Source organism: Microtus pennsylvanicus, chromosome 2, assembly GCF_037038515.1.
Source record: "Microtus pennsylvanicus isolate mMicPen1 chromosome 2, mMicPen1.hap1, whole genome shotgun sequence".
NCBI lineage: Eukaryota > Metazoa > Chordata > Mammalia > Rodentia > Cricetidae > Microtus > Microtus pennsylvanicus.
The window spans coordinates 30,787,592-30,800,672 of NC_134580.1; the positions used below are offsets into that span (position 1 = coordinate 30,787,592).

The 13,081-nt window shown below is 49.4% G+C and overlaps 1 protein-coding gene across 1 annotated transcript in view; it reads left to right on the forward strand.

The window, feature by feature from the left end:
- Nucleotides 1-663: 663 nt before the first annotated feature.
- Nucleotides 664-13,081, forward strand: part of Slc4a8 (solute carrier family 4 member 8) — a 147,236-nt gene continuing 134,818 nt past the window's right edge. Inside the window, exon 1 of the mRNA XM_075960704.1 lies at nucleotides 664-883. Within this exon, the coding sequence (XP_075816819.1) occupies nucleotides 839-883 (45 nt within the window). The 5' untranslated portion in view covers nucleotides 664-838. The remainder of the gene's footprint in view (nucleotides 884-13,081) is intronic.

Genomic DNA, 13,081 nt, shown 5'->3' on the forward strand with positions numbered 1-13,081 from the left:
TTTGCTTTCTTTTAAAACCAGATGGAATTGACTGTTTTACTCATCATTTTCCAACCTTGCCTCAGATCTGTTAGTTCTGCTGTTAGATAGTAATTTGTCTTAGAGCTTTTTTCTTATCCTTTTTTGTTATTTATGTTCTTATTTTTTAAGGACGAGTTGAAATTATCCTCAGTTCAAACTCCACTGTCTGCTGTCAGGCTTAGAGGCAGGTAGACCTAAGTCTCAGCCTATGGAGGGGCCTGCTGCCTGTCAGCGCTCTTTAACGCTCTTCAGTCTGGAGTTAATAAGCCAATTAAGAAGCCCCTCTTCTCATCATTGCTTCCTCCTGCCATCTTTGTTTCTGAGAGGGATTTTCTCCTAATTTAAAAATCCATCATCCGAGGAAGAAAATCCGAATAGCTAAACCCAGCACTTTCCCAGAGTCGGTGCAATGCAAACAGAAGCAGTGGTTTTCCTTCCTAGTAGGCAGTTGAAAGGACCTCTGAGTCCAGAACCCCCAGCCCACCCTGAGGGAGAGAGGGAGGCGGTTTCCAAGGCAACCGGCCCAGGGAGGGGTTGGCTCTCTGGCGCCCTCCTGGCCTCTTCCTGGTAGCTCAGGATACTGCCAGATAGCGTCCACCCGTGCTCCGCGCTCCGATTGGCTGCTCGGTCCGCTCTCTGATTGGTCGTGGCGTGCGCCTCGCCGGCTGGTGGCTATGAAGGTGGCGCCGGTTGATGGTTGAGCGTTGGCTTCAGGGTTGGGGTCGCCGCATGTGCGATCCGCTCCCACGGGATCAGAGGGCGAGGACTGCTGCTGCTCAACCTGGAATCTACCGGCGAGACCGGGCTCCGCCCGGCCATGCCCGCCGGGAGCAACGAGCCGGACGGAGTCCTCAGCTATCAGGTGGGCCCCGCCTCCCGCTCCTCCCCGGCTCAGTCTGGGTCGGGTGCCCACCGCCCGGCTCCCGTTCCAGCCGGGGCTCCGGGCGTGTCCCCGAGAGCCGGGGGGGGGGGGGGGGCGCGTGGGACGCCAGGGGGCGCTCAGGGTGGCCAGGGAGGGTGACCTTGAGCCGAACCCTGAGCCGCCGGCACCGCCGCAGCCCCCCGCATCGCCTGCAGCCCGGTGTCCCGGACCAGTGACCTCTGTCCGCGGGTCCCCTTTGGCGGCAGACGCCGGCCTCTGGCCTTGCCCCGCTCTCTACCTTAGGTGGTCGAGAGGGTATCCGGGGACCTTCGCGGGTCTTTGTGTTTTGATTCTGGTTCCTCGGTGGCTAAGAGGAAGCCTTGCAAAGACCCCGAGAATGTGGCCGGCTTTGTGTATCGGCGCCCTGCTGTCCAGACAGCCGATAAGTTCTGAGGAAGGGATTGCACATGGACCAGGGAAGCCAGGAACGACACCACCAGCCTTAAGTAGTTGATGGTGGAACCGCAGGGGCGGTTAATATTAGGAAGCATTTGGACTAGGTATTAAGAGTGTGTGGGTTCAAGTCCCGGTCTGTTTCTTATAGGCTTTCTCACCTTGTGCGTGCTACTTGCCTCTTTGAACCTCAGTTTCCCCATCTATTAAAATGGAAATAGTAATGTTTGTACGGTTTACTTCACAGGGCTGTTTTAAGGACTCTGTGAATCACGGTTTATTGTGTGAGCCCTAATAAGCGAGTAGTAGCTTTTTGAATTCTCACCCACCCGCCTTGTGAAACCCGGATCAGATGTGATTGCTGCCCTGGAAAGAGGATTTGAAGGAGGGAGGGGAACTGAGACGATGTTGTTGCAGAAGGGTGGTGGGTTTTGGAAGCAAATGCCCGGTTGACATGGTTGTGGGGTCTGGGAAAGGCAGGGGAAACTTCCTGAGTGTTGCGACACGGGTGTGACGCTCCCTACTCCTCTTCTTTCCTGGCAGGACTATTTGCTTGCCAGTCACCAAAATAAATAGATGTGAGATTTTTGGGAAATCTTTCCATTTCTGATCTCATGACATACCATGTTATAGTCAGCTTCTGTTTGGGAGACAGAAGCAAAAAGAGGCCAAGATCTTGCTCCTCCCAGCTGCTGGGAAAGGAGGAGAATTAGCTTTGTTTGTTTTGCCATTGAGAATGCTGGGGATGGACTGCCTTCTTACTTAAAGGTAGACACCCTGCTGCTGAGCCCTATCCCCAGCCTGTGTTTGTGTGTGTGTGGAGGGGGGTGTGTGTCTGTGTGTCTGTGTCTGTGGTGTCTGTGTGTGTGTGTGTGTGTGTGTGTGTGTGTGTGTGTTTGGTGGCCAGAGTTTGATAACTGGTATCTTTATCACTCTATCTTTATTTACTGAAAACATGTTCTTGCACTGAACCTGGAACCATTTGAGCCGGCCAGTGAGCCCCTGGGATCTGCTTGTCTCCCCCACCCACTCGCCCCACCCCCACCCCCAGTGCTGGGCTTACAGACGAGCACATGCTGCCTGCTTCCATGGGTGCTGAGGTCTGCGTCCAGGTCTTCATTCTGTGAGACAAGTACGTCACCCATCTTCATTTCACACAAAATACTAGGAGCCTGAGGCAGGAGGATCATGTGTTTGGGGTTCACATAGACTCCATAATGAGACCCTGTCTCAGAAGATCTGCACAAGGAACTGTGTTGTTATAAAATCAGGTGCTTTGACACCTCTCAGACCATCCTGTGAGTGTACGTTGACGCACATCATAGGAGATTTTTCTAAGAAGAAAATGGGCAAAGGTCTGAAGAATGACTCTCAGCTGAAGGAAAGGGGAGGTCAGAGACTTGGAAACAGAGGAGAGGGTGTACAACAGTCCTGTGGCCGATAGGGGGCGCGTTCTGCAAGGACATAGGGTGGAGCCACAGGGAGCAAGGAGGAAATGGCGGGGTGTGTCCTGGGTTCCTAACAGCTAGACACCTTGGCCCCCACTGAAGAAGCTGATATTTACCTGAGGACCAAGAGCAGTCATGATGAGCTTTAGTCCTGCTCAGATTTCCTCTGTTGAAAGATTTCTCTGGCTTCTGTGGGCGATCAAGCTCGGATGTGAGCAGACCCTGTGTCTAACATGCTGAATGTGTGCGGGCTATGGCCAGTACATAGGCACCCTTAGGTTTCTGCTGATGGTCGGTGGTTTGGGTTTCTGAACAGACAATACATATGTTCTTTACATTGAGCTACTATTATTGTGGGTCACGGAGTGGAGAGAGAAAAGGGAGGGACCAGCAGGTGCTCGTGATGTCAGGCATTAGACACAGGAACTTGAGATTTCAGAAGGTGAGGAGAATGGGGACTTAAAGAGGAAAGGAAGTGGGAATGGCCTGGAGGAGACATAGTCAACCAATGGGCAGTGACCTTAGTGACCAAGCCCCCTGTGTGCCCACCTGAGAGATCTGGACCTTGCAAAGAGAGTAGATTGTGTGACTCGATGGAAGCAGAGAGCTTCCAGACATCTCATCCCCCATCCCAAGACTAGAGTTTTCTCTGGTGGACTCCGGCTTTTCCCTTTGATTCTCTTCACAGCCGGCTCCACCGTGCAGCCAGCGGGGTTTAGAAATGCCAGCCAGATCATGTCCTCACTTGACCCCTGCCAGCGGCTTCCTAGTGAATTTTAGAATAAAACCCTAACTCTGCGGTGGCTTACCAAGGTTGGACATGACTGCAGCCTTGCCCATTGTGCCGGGAACGCCCTTCTCTCTCACCGCGCACTCCGACTCTGGCTGGCTTTGTGTTTCTTTAGTATGACCAGCTCCCTCACAGCTCGGGGATGTGTCCTCTTTCTAGGACACTCTTTCAGCTCGGTGTCCTCATGACTCATTTGCATCTCCCGAAGAATAGCTTCCCCTGACCTCCACCCTGAGTCACACTGCTCCGTAGGATGCTCTTGTGTTCCTCCCTAGCACACTGTGTATGAGTCTTCTTGTTTTGATGTCCTGCTGTCTTCTTGAGGAAGTTTCAGGAGGGCAGGGTGCGCTGGTGACCCTGTCTCATACATCGCCCAGTGTCCAGTTAGTGCTTGGCTGCTGGAGGGGAAGGCTCGGGAGGCTGAAGTCTTTCTCTTAGGAGCTCGTGGTCTACTAACAGGATTTGCACGGAGCAGCAGATGGCTGTTAGTGGCACACTCATAAGCTCCTCGTTCTTTGGTACCTTTGCTCAGGTTAGCGAGCTGCAGCAACTTTCCCGTCTCTTCTCTGAGGAAATTCCATTCTGGCCTTCAGAGCTGGTTCCATGGAGCTCCACCAGGATTTGCCACTCGGTCTCCTCTGCCCACTGCCCCCGCCAAGCACTCCCATGTGTCCACTCTGCTCCTGCCACTTGCCCGATCTTCCCTTTGTTGCTGTGTGAGCAGGGAATGCTTTCTATGTGCCGGGCACCATGCTGGCTGCTCTCCACGTGTTCCCCTTTCTTTAGTGACAGCGCTGAGGATTGCACCCGAGCCTCACACATGCCCGGCAAGCACTCTGTGGCTGCACTGCCCACCCTCACATCCCCGTTATCTTCCTGTCATCCTGAGAATATGCACCTGTATTGGTCCCACTGCGTAAACAAAGAAATGGAGATGCAGTGAGGTGAAGGGACTTCCAGAAAGGGCAGAGCCGCTGCTCTCCAAAGGCTGTGCCCTCAACTACTGTGCGTTACCACAGCTGTTTGTCTTGCCATCTGGAGCAGCGCCTGGCCCTGAGTGAGCACCAGAAGAGCTTGGAAAGGCACACAAGGAATGCACTGGAGTACAGCCGGCTGGAGTGAGGGAGGCCAGCCCGAGGCTGCTGGCATGATGCAGGCTGTGTCAACGTGGCCTGCATCATCCACCTTGCTAAGCTCTCTGAGGTGTTACTGACAAGTCCTTACAAGTTGGGAGTAATAGAAAGCAACCAGACAGCTTAGGGAAAGCCCTACTTTGTGCTAGAACACCCGACAGCCTCTCAGTTCTGCTGAACAGCACTTTCAGAATTGACCAGAAGGAAGCGCTGGAAGGACTGGGAGGTTGGGCATCACGGCGTCCAGGTAAGGTAGTGCTGGGCATCACTGGACGTCCAGGGAGTGTGGGGACAGTGGACAGAGGGCATCAATGGGACGTCCAGGGAGCATGTAGGCAGTGGACAGAGGACATCGGTGGGACATTCAGGAAGCGTGGAGACACTGAACAGAAGGGCATCGACGGGACGTCGAGGGAGCGTGGAAATAGTGACAAGGAAAGCAAAGAAGCCTGGCTTTTCTGTGCACCAGTGCCAGAACAGTTGTACCAACTCCAAACCCCGGAGACAGACATGGGAGCAAATGGCTGTGATCCCCGCACTGGGAATGTAGAAGCAGGAGAATTAGTTCAAGGTCAAAGCCAGGGAGATGGAACAATGGACAGAGCACTTCTGGACAAGTATGACCACTTGAGTTTGAACTGTGAGACCTGCATAAAGGTAGGAAAAGACAGACTCTACAGAGTTGTCCTCTGACCTTGATAGGTACACCATGGCAGCACATGCCTGCATACACTATACATACGTGCACACACACACACAGACACACACACGGTGTAATACTTGAAAAAAGATGAATCAACAGTTAAAAACACTTGTTGCTCTTGCAGAGTACCCTAGTTCAATTCCCAGCACCCACATGGTGGCTCGTAACCATAACTCCAGTTCCAGGGGCTCTGATGCCTTCTTCTGAAACTGGGCACACAAGTAGTGCACACACATATACGTGCAGGTAAAGCACTCAACACATAAATCTAGAAAAAAGTTCACAATGGATGTTCTCTACATAGATAGTTCAAGGCCAGCCTGGGCTGTGTGAGACTCTGGCTAAACAAACAGCCAGGAGACGGTGCCAAACCCTGGCGTGTGGGCGATGGCTGAGGCGTACAGCCGGCTGGAAGAGCATGCCCCTATCTCTTATGGTAGACTGGGAACAACCACGCAGGACAAGAGTTCCCAAAGGAGCTGTGGCTTCTAGTGTTCATTGACTTTGGCACAGGACCACAGTACCTGTTTGCTGAAGAAATGAACGAGCGGCTCCAGGGAGAGCAGATTGGCATCCCAAGGGTCATGGTCGGTTTGTGGTAAGCAGATGATAAGAATTTGCTCAACACTACTGAACAAAAGTGCCAATCCTGGATGGAGTTTGCCCTGTCACCTCATTGCAGAATAACAAGCCAAACCCGTCCTCTCCTAGCAGGTGGGTGGGGTGGCTGTGGGTACCCTCTGCCATGCCCTGCCAGCTCTGCTGGGAAGCTTTGTAGCAGAGCTGCGGGCCAAGCAGAGCCGTGGGCAGCAAACGGGGCAGCTCAGGCTGCACGTTTCCTTCCTAGGAGCCTTAGATACCCATCTCAGTGCTGTTTGCCCTGGCAGGGTAACCAGGGCCCGTAGCCATCAACACAAGGAAAAGCAGCAAGTCGGCTCTAAATGCGCTGCTAGGTTACAGCAGCACACCTTAGGAGCCTTGGTCATTTCCCATAAGGTAAGAACAAGTTCACGCTAGCTGTGGTCGTTAGGGAGTCCAAATACACACACTGCACTGGCCTCTTACTGCCTCCGTGACATTACCAGAGGCAGAGTGACTCAAACTACCTATGTCTACATGGGAACAGTTCTGCAGTGGGAGTCTGATGCCTTTGCTTGTAAGCATAAGCTGTCGCCAGGGCTGTGGTTCTGGAAGCCTCAGGACAGAGTCTCTTTGTCCCTTCCCATCCTGTTAGATTAAGACTGGCCCATGTTCTTTGCCTCTTCGTTTCCCCTTCTCTTCTTCCTGCCTCAGGGCCAAAAATCACGTCTTAAAGGCCGAAAATTTTCCCTCAAATCTTCCTCTCTGATTCTACTTCTCTGCCTCTTTTGTTTGTGGATGAATTTTGGAAAATATTTACATGGCTGAGAGTTTTCCTTGCATGCATGTGGATGCTTCATGTATGTACAGTTACCCCAGAGGCCAGAAGAAGGCACTGAATTCCCTGAAACTGTAGTTACAGGTGGTTATGAACAATTATGTGGGTGCTGAGAACTAAACCCAAGTCCTTGGCAAAAGCAACCAGTGCTCCTACCTAACAAACCATCGCAACAACCTCAAAAAGAAAGGCTCACGTCTGGCCTAGAATTCACTGTGTATATCAGGCTGGCCTGGAATTCACTGTGTAGACCAGGCTGGCCTGGAATTCACTGTGTAGACCAGGCTGGCCTGGAATTCACTGTGTAGACCAGGCTAGCCTTGAACTTGTGCTCTTTCTAGTTCAGTCTCCCACGTGCTGGAGTACAACCACACCTGGCTTTACAATGCTTTAGATTACAGGAAGTTACTTTGGAGTTTACATAATTTCCAACAGCCTTCTTGGAAGGTCAGTTTATCAGTGATGTGACCTTTAGCTGTAGTCTTAATTCTCTTTTGCCAGGTAAAGTCACAAACTCTCAGATCACTGGGGATCAGATGGGCATCTCTCCAAGAGCCATTATTCTCCAACTCCAAGAGCCATTATTCTCCAAGTCTGTGCTAATTAGGAGCGACTCTAAGTGGGGTTCAAGGGAAGAATGGCAGAGCCACTGTGGAGTCTTTTTTCCCAGCAAACTGCTGGAGGGTGCGAGGGACAGGAAAGCTCATGGCTCACGACTCCTGCCACAGGCCTTGTGGACCGGTGTTTGTAGGCAGTGAGGAAGTTAGTGAAGGCACTCAGGCATGTCCAACCTTTCAACGTGAGGCAGGCACATGGCTGTCATCCACAGAGTTCACGCTCGAGAACTGCACGGCTCTTTGTTTCAGAAAGCCACCAAAAAGATCTCCTCTTTGGCTTCTTTTGTTCTAAGCCAAAGTTGGACATGCGCAAGAAAAGTAGAGAGCTGGGTCAGGCTCAGCGGCCAGGCTTCCACTGAGGGCCAGAATCCAGGTGAAGAGGCAGATGGACCAGGGGCTGGAAACGGCTGGAGAGCTGCTGAGCAAAAGGACTCTTGTGTATGTGAGGTCCTGGAGCATTGACGGCTTGGGAAGACGACGTGAATCTCAAGCTGGTCTCACTGTGGGTATGAATCCATGATTAGTTTTCTGGAACACTCAAAATTGGCCACTTCCTTTGCTTTGGGCACTATCAATACATAATTAATAACAAACTTGAACCTTGTAACCCCTCTCGGCTCCTGTGAGATCTTACTTTGTCTTGATTTAGGACCTTGTGAAGATTAAGTATGTGATATCTGTAGCAAAACTGGTAGGCGTAAGTAAGCCTTTTGTTGAAATTAGTTCCTGTTCTTTGGTTGACTAGAAACCCAGGAGGTAGGGCTGAGGATGTCCTCTGTGCGGAGTGCTCGCCTGGGGGACCTGGAGCTCACTCTGCAGCACTCAGCAAAAGCTTTCTTGATGTTGTTCTGGGTGCGAATGATGGTTGCGGGGAGTGCCGCAGCTGAAGACTGAAAACATTGGCTCCATGGGGTGGAGTGGGGATGGAAGAGGTGTTTGAGATAAAGTTGGGATGCTCGTACCAGAAGAGGGATGGAGTTCATTTGGGCACAAGTCCAGAATAGCCAGCAGGGTCAGTGTGTCTAGAAGGGGTTCTACGTGGCCTGTGCCCACATCCTTCATTCTCCCTGCAGCTTCTTGGCTGTGTCTAGGAGTTAGGGCATTATGTAATAATAATTAGCCCTGTTTTTGTCTTTTTCTTTGTTCATTACTGAAAGCAAGGCTTTAATTTACCAAAATCAGACTCATTTTTTTCTTGAGACCGGGTCTCACTCTGTAGCCATGACTTTCCTGGAACTCAGTTTGTAGACCAGGTTGATCTTGAACTTAGAGATCACCTGTCTGTGCCTCCTGCGTGCTGGGATTAAAGATGTGTCACGGTGTCCTGCTTCATTCATTTTCTTTAGTAATAATTTTTATGTTTTTAATTATAATATAGTCATGTCACAGCTCCCTTTCCTTTCCTCTCTCCAACCCTTCTCATTCACCCTCTTGCTCTCTTTCTCACATCATAGTCTGTTTTTCTTTAATTGTTCCCCAGAAACACACACACACACGTGCACGCGAACACACACACAACACACACAGTGTATAAATACAGCCTGCTCGGTCCACATGTCGGCTGTATGTATGTGCTCTCAGAGCTGACCTCTCAGTGTTGGATAACTAGTTTGGGGAGCTTTCTCCTGGAAAAGACAATTTTTTAAGGATTATAAACAGCACTTTATCTCTCAAGACATGCCATGCAATATCAATGATTTAATTTAAAAAGTTTATTATCATTTTTGTTTATGTGTACGTGTGTATTTGTCTCTGTGTATGTGTGTGTGCTTGCGCACATAGGCACTTGCGAGCACACATGCCTGTGGAGGCCAGAAGAGGGTGTCAGATCCCCTGGAGCTGGAGTTATTGTGGTTAATTGAAAGCTGCCTGATTTGGGTGCTGGGAAGCAAACTCTGGTTCTCTATATGAACAGCAAGTGCTTAGCAACTGACTCTCCAGCATCCCAGTGTCAAAGCCTTAGTTGAATTAGCCACCTCAGCTCTAACTAATCCCTGGGACCATCCAATTCAGGCTTAATAGGAGGCGTAATTCATGAGCCACTCAGAGAAAATATAAAAAGAGGATTACTTTACATGTTGTTTTTCCAATTCACTACTTCCCTCCCTCCTGCCCTCCCTCTCCTTTTCTCTTAAGCGTATTTAATGTGTTTCCTGTGAATATAATCGTTCTTGAGTCACAAGGCCCTCTGAGACTCTGGTAAAAGTCGTGGGCAGCCTCCCATACCACCAAACGTACATGCACACATACCACCCCCTCCTCTGAAGCATCCACAGGTATTCTAGAAATTCATGGACTCCACATTGGTAAATCTTGCTTTCTGTGGACAGTGATGGTGGCAGAGGCAAATACAACCGGCCTGGGTGGCCCCTGCAGCAGGCATAAACCAGGAGGCCCAGTCTTTCTTTTCTTTTAAACTTAACAATTTCAGACAATTTTGGCATATGCTTGAAATTTGGGGAACATTTCAAATGTCTATCAAAGGAGAAACATTTGCATAGTGAATCACCCTGTGCCCATGACTTGGCATCAAGAATGAACACACATCTTGTTTCTTCTCTGTCTCTCTCCAGGCTCCAAATCCCAGCTGAAGGGCGTTTTTTAAAATGTATTGAGGCCACATCACAGGATTACTAACTGAAAAGGTTTTGCAGCCTGATTAGCCTCTCTGCTGCTGCAATAGTCTAAGTCAGAGCAAACCGAATTAGAGAAAGCCGGGGTTGAACGGATACCAGCGCTCCCAGGTGGCATTCCAGCCCCCCAGAGAGGAGAAGGAAGGAAGACCAGAAAACCACTGTTTGTTGTCTGTGGGGCAGTTTAAATACCCTGTGGGTGTGGTCTTGAGCATCTCTGGGGAGGCTCATCTTTTGGTGGTCTTTCTTGGAGCTGGAGTCTGGACTGAGACAACTCCCAGGAGAGGGGGCTTGGGATGGAACTTCCAAACAATTACCATACCTTAAAAAGTACCTGAGAGCAGGCAGATCTCTGTGAGTTCAAAGCCAGTCTGGTCCACATAGCAAGTTCCAGGACATCCAGGTTTACATAGAGAGACCCTGTCTCAACAACAAATTATAAATAAAGGAATATAATCAGCCATTCTGTTTAAATTTCTGTGAATTAGTTATAATTATTTTTTCTTTTATTTTTTAAACATGACTTTATGTGAGCCAGGACGCACGTTCATATTCCAGTGTGGCCTTTTCAGTGTTCCAGCTGCTAATGGATGTGGATAGTGACTGCTCCTCTGGCGGACAAAGAGGACGAACATCTGTCAGTGAGCTCAGCTCTGGATAACCAAGATAAGAAAGCTTGAAGTTTTCCAGTAGTTGACTTTACTCTCTCTCTCCATACACAACGACATACACACATACATACATACACATAACACACATATAGATATGTATATATACATATATAATGTTGAAGATGTGTTTTTTAAATTGTTATAATTAATTTTATTCTTTGAGATTATAATGGATTTGTATCAGTTATCCCTTTCCTTCCCTCCCTCCCACCTCTGTTGATTTATAGTCTTAGAGAAATCTGTAAGTTCTACCTCTCTTCCTCCCTCTCCTTATTGGCACCTTGTTTTGTGCTATGCCAGCTGTCTGCTTAGATGGTACCAACTATTATAAGTGATGCTGGATATTTAAATATCAGCTTGGAGACTAGCTCTAGCTGGCTAGTAACTTGGTAGTCAACATTAATAATTACCTCCATATAAAATTATACCTGGCTTCAAGAGACTATATGATAACATAAAGAGTTCAGAAAGTAGGCCAGGTGGTAGTGGCGCACATCTTTAATCCCAGAACTTGGGAAGCAGAGGCAGGTGGAACTCTTGTTAATTCAAGGCTAGCCTGATCTACAGAGCAAGTTCCAGGACAGGCTCCAAAGCTACACAGAGAAACCACACACACACACACACACACACACACACACACACACACACACACACACACCACGAGTTCAGAAACTAATGTTGCTCATTGGAAGTTACTTGTCACGTGCTGGCATTGTCCTGGTCAGGAAGTGACACCTGTCCTGGAGCTAACAGGGACGCATGCCGGGTTCAGTGTAGGCCACTGTGCTGGGCTCTAGGGGACACTCACGGATGACAGTGTGTTTCCATGCTGAGTTGGTGGTACATGCCTTTAAGCCCAGCAGAGGCAGGTAGATTTCTGAATTCCAGGCTAACCAGGGCTACATACTGAGACCCTGTCTTAAAAAACAAATCAAGAAGGCAAGAAGGGAGGGAGAGCAGGAGGGAGGGGAAACTCAGGACCTGAAAGATAAGCTAGGTAAGCAGAGCACATGTGAGTAAAGTCAGTTGTTTTCCACTAAAACGTGGTTCCTCGCCCCTCGTGCACACGAAAAAGAACAGAAAATGATTCTGCAGGGAAGACTGTGGACTCTGCAGCTTCTCTGCAAGTAGAGCTGCTGTGCGCTGGAAATGGTGTTCATCATATGGGGCTGAGGGAGGTGCGGAGGTTAAAAGGTGTATCTGAAGATTAACCGAGCCACAGTGGGCACGCCATTAATCCCTGCACTGGGGAGGCAGAGGCAGGTGGATCTCTGTGAGTCTGAGGCCAGCGTGGTTTATAGAGCGAGTTACAGGACAGCTAGGGCTGTTAAGCAGAGAAACCCTATGTCGAAAAAAAAGAAATACTATATAGGCCAATTTCAGTCTTTTTCCTTCCTCCTCTTCCTGCCACCCCTCTCCAGGGTCTTTCTGTGTAGCCTCCCAGACCTGGTTCTCACTATAGAGTCCAGGCTGGCTTTGAACTCATGGCCATCTGTTTGCCTCATCTAGATTACAAGTGTGAACATCGTGCTTGGCTCTGAAACATTAGCTTCATCTGATAATTCTTCGGTGTGTCTCTACACTGTAAGGCCTGCACCACACCAGCCCGTGGTCCAAAGGGGAGCAGTCTTCGGTTACCACGAGTGGCCTCGTCACCATTCGCATTGGCACTTGGCCCATATGTCCCATTTTTGTTCTGATTTTAGAGACTTTGCAGCAAACAGCTTTATTTTCACAGTACACTGCAGAGGGCACAGAACATTCTCTTTGGTCCCTGTCCCACCCCCTGTCTGCCCTCTTTTATTATCCACTTCCCCAGCAGAGCAGCTTTTTGTGCTAAGTCCGTAGCTTGCACTAGGGTGATGCCTTAGTGCAGGACATTCTGTAGGCTTAGATGTTTGATGACATGGGCCCCCCATGCTTAGACCATACAGACTCATTCCCGTTCCCCCAAATGCTCTGTGTGTGACCTTTTAGCTTCTCCCCCCAGCTCTTCTTTTTTGGTCAGGGGGAAGGAAGGTTTCCAGGCAAGGTTTCTCCCTGTAGCCTTGGCTGTTCTGGAACTCACTCTGTAGGCCAGGCTGGCCTTGAACTCACAGTTCAAATGGATAGATCTAGAAAAAAACATATTGAGTGAGGTAACTCAGACCCAGAAACACAAATATAAAATGTACTCACTCATAAGTGGCTTTTAGACATAAAGCAAAGAAAAACCAGCCTAAAATTCACAACCCCAGAGAACCTAGAGAACAATGATGACCCTAAAAGAGACTTACATGGATCTAATCTACATGGGAAGTAGAAACTACAATCTCCTGAGTACATTGGTAATG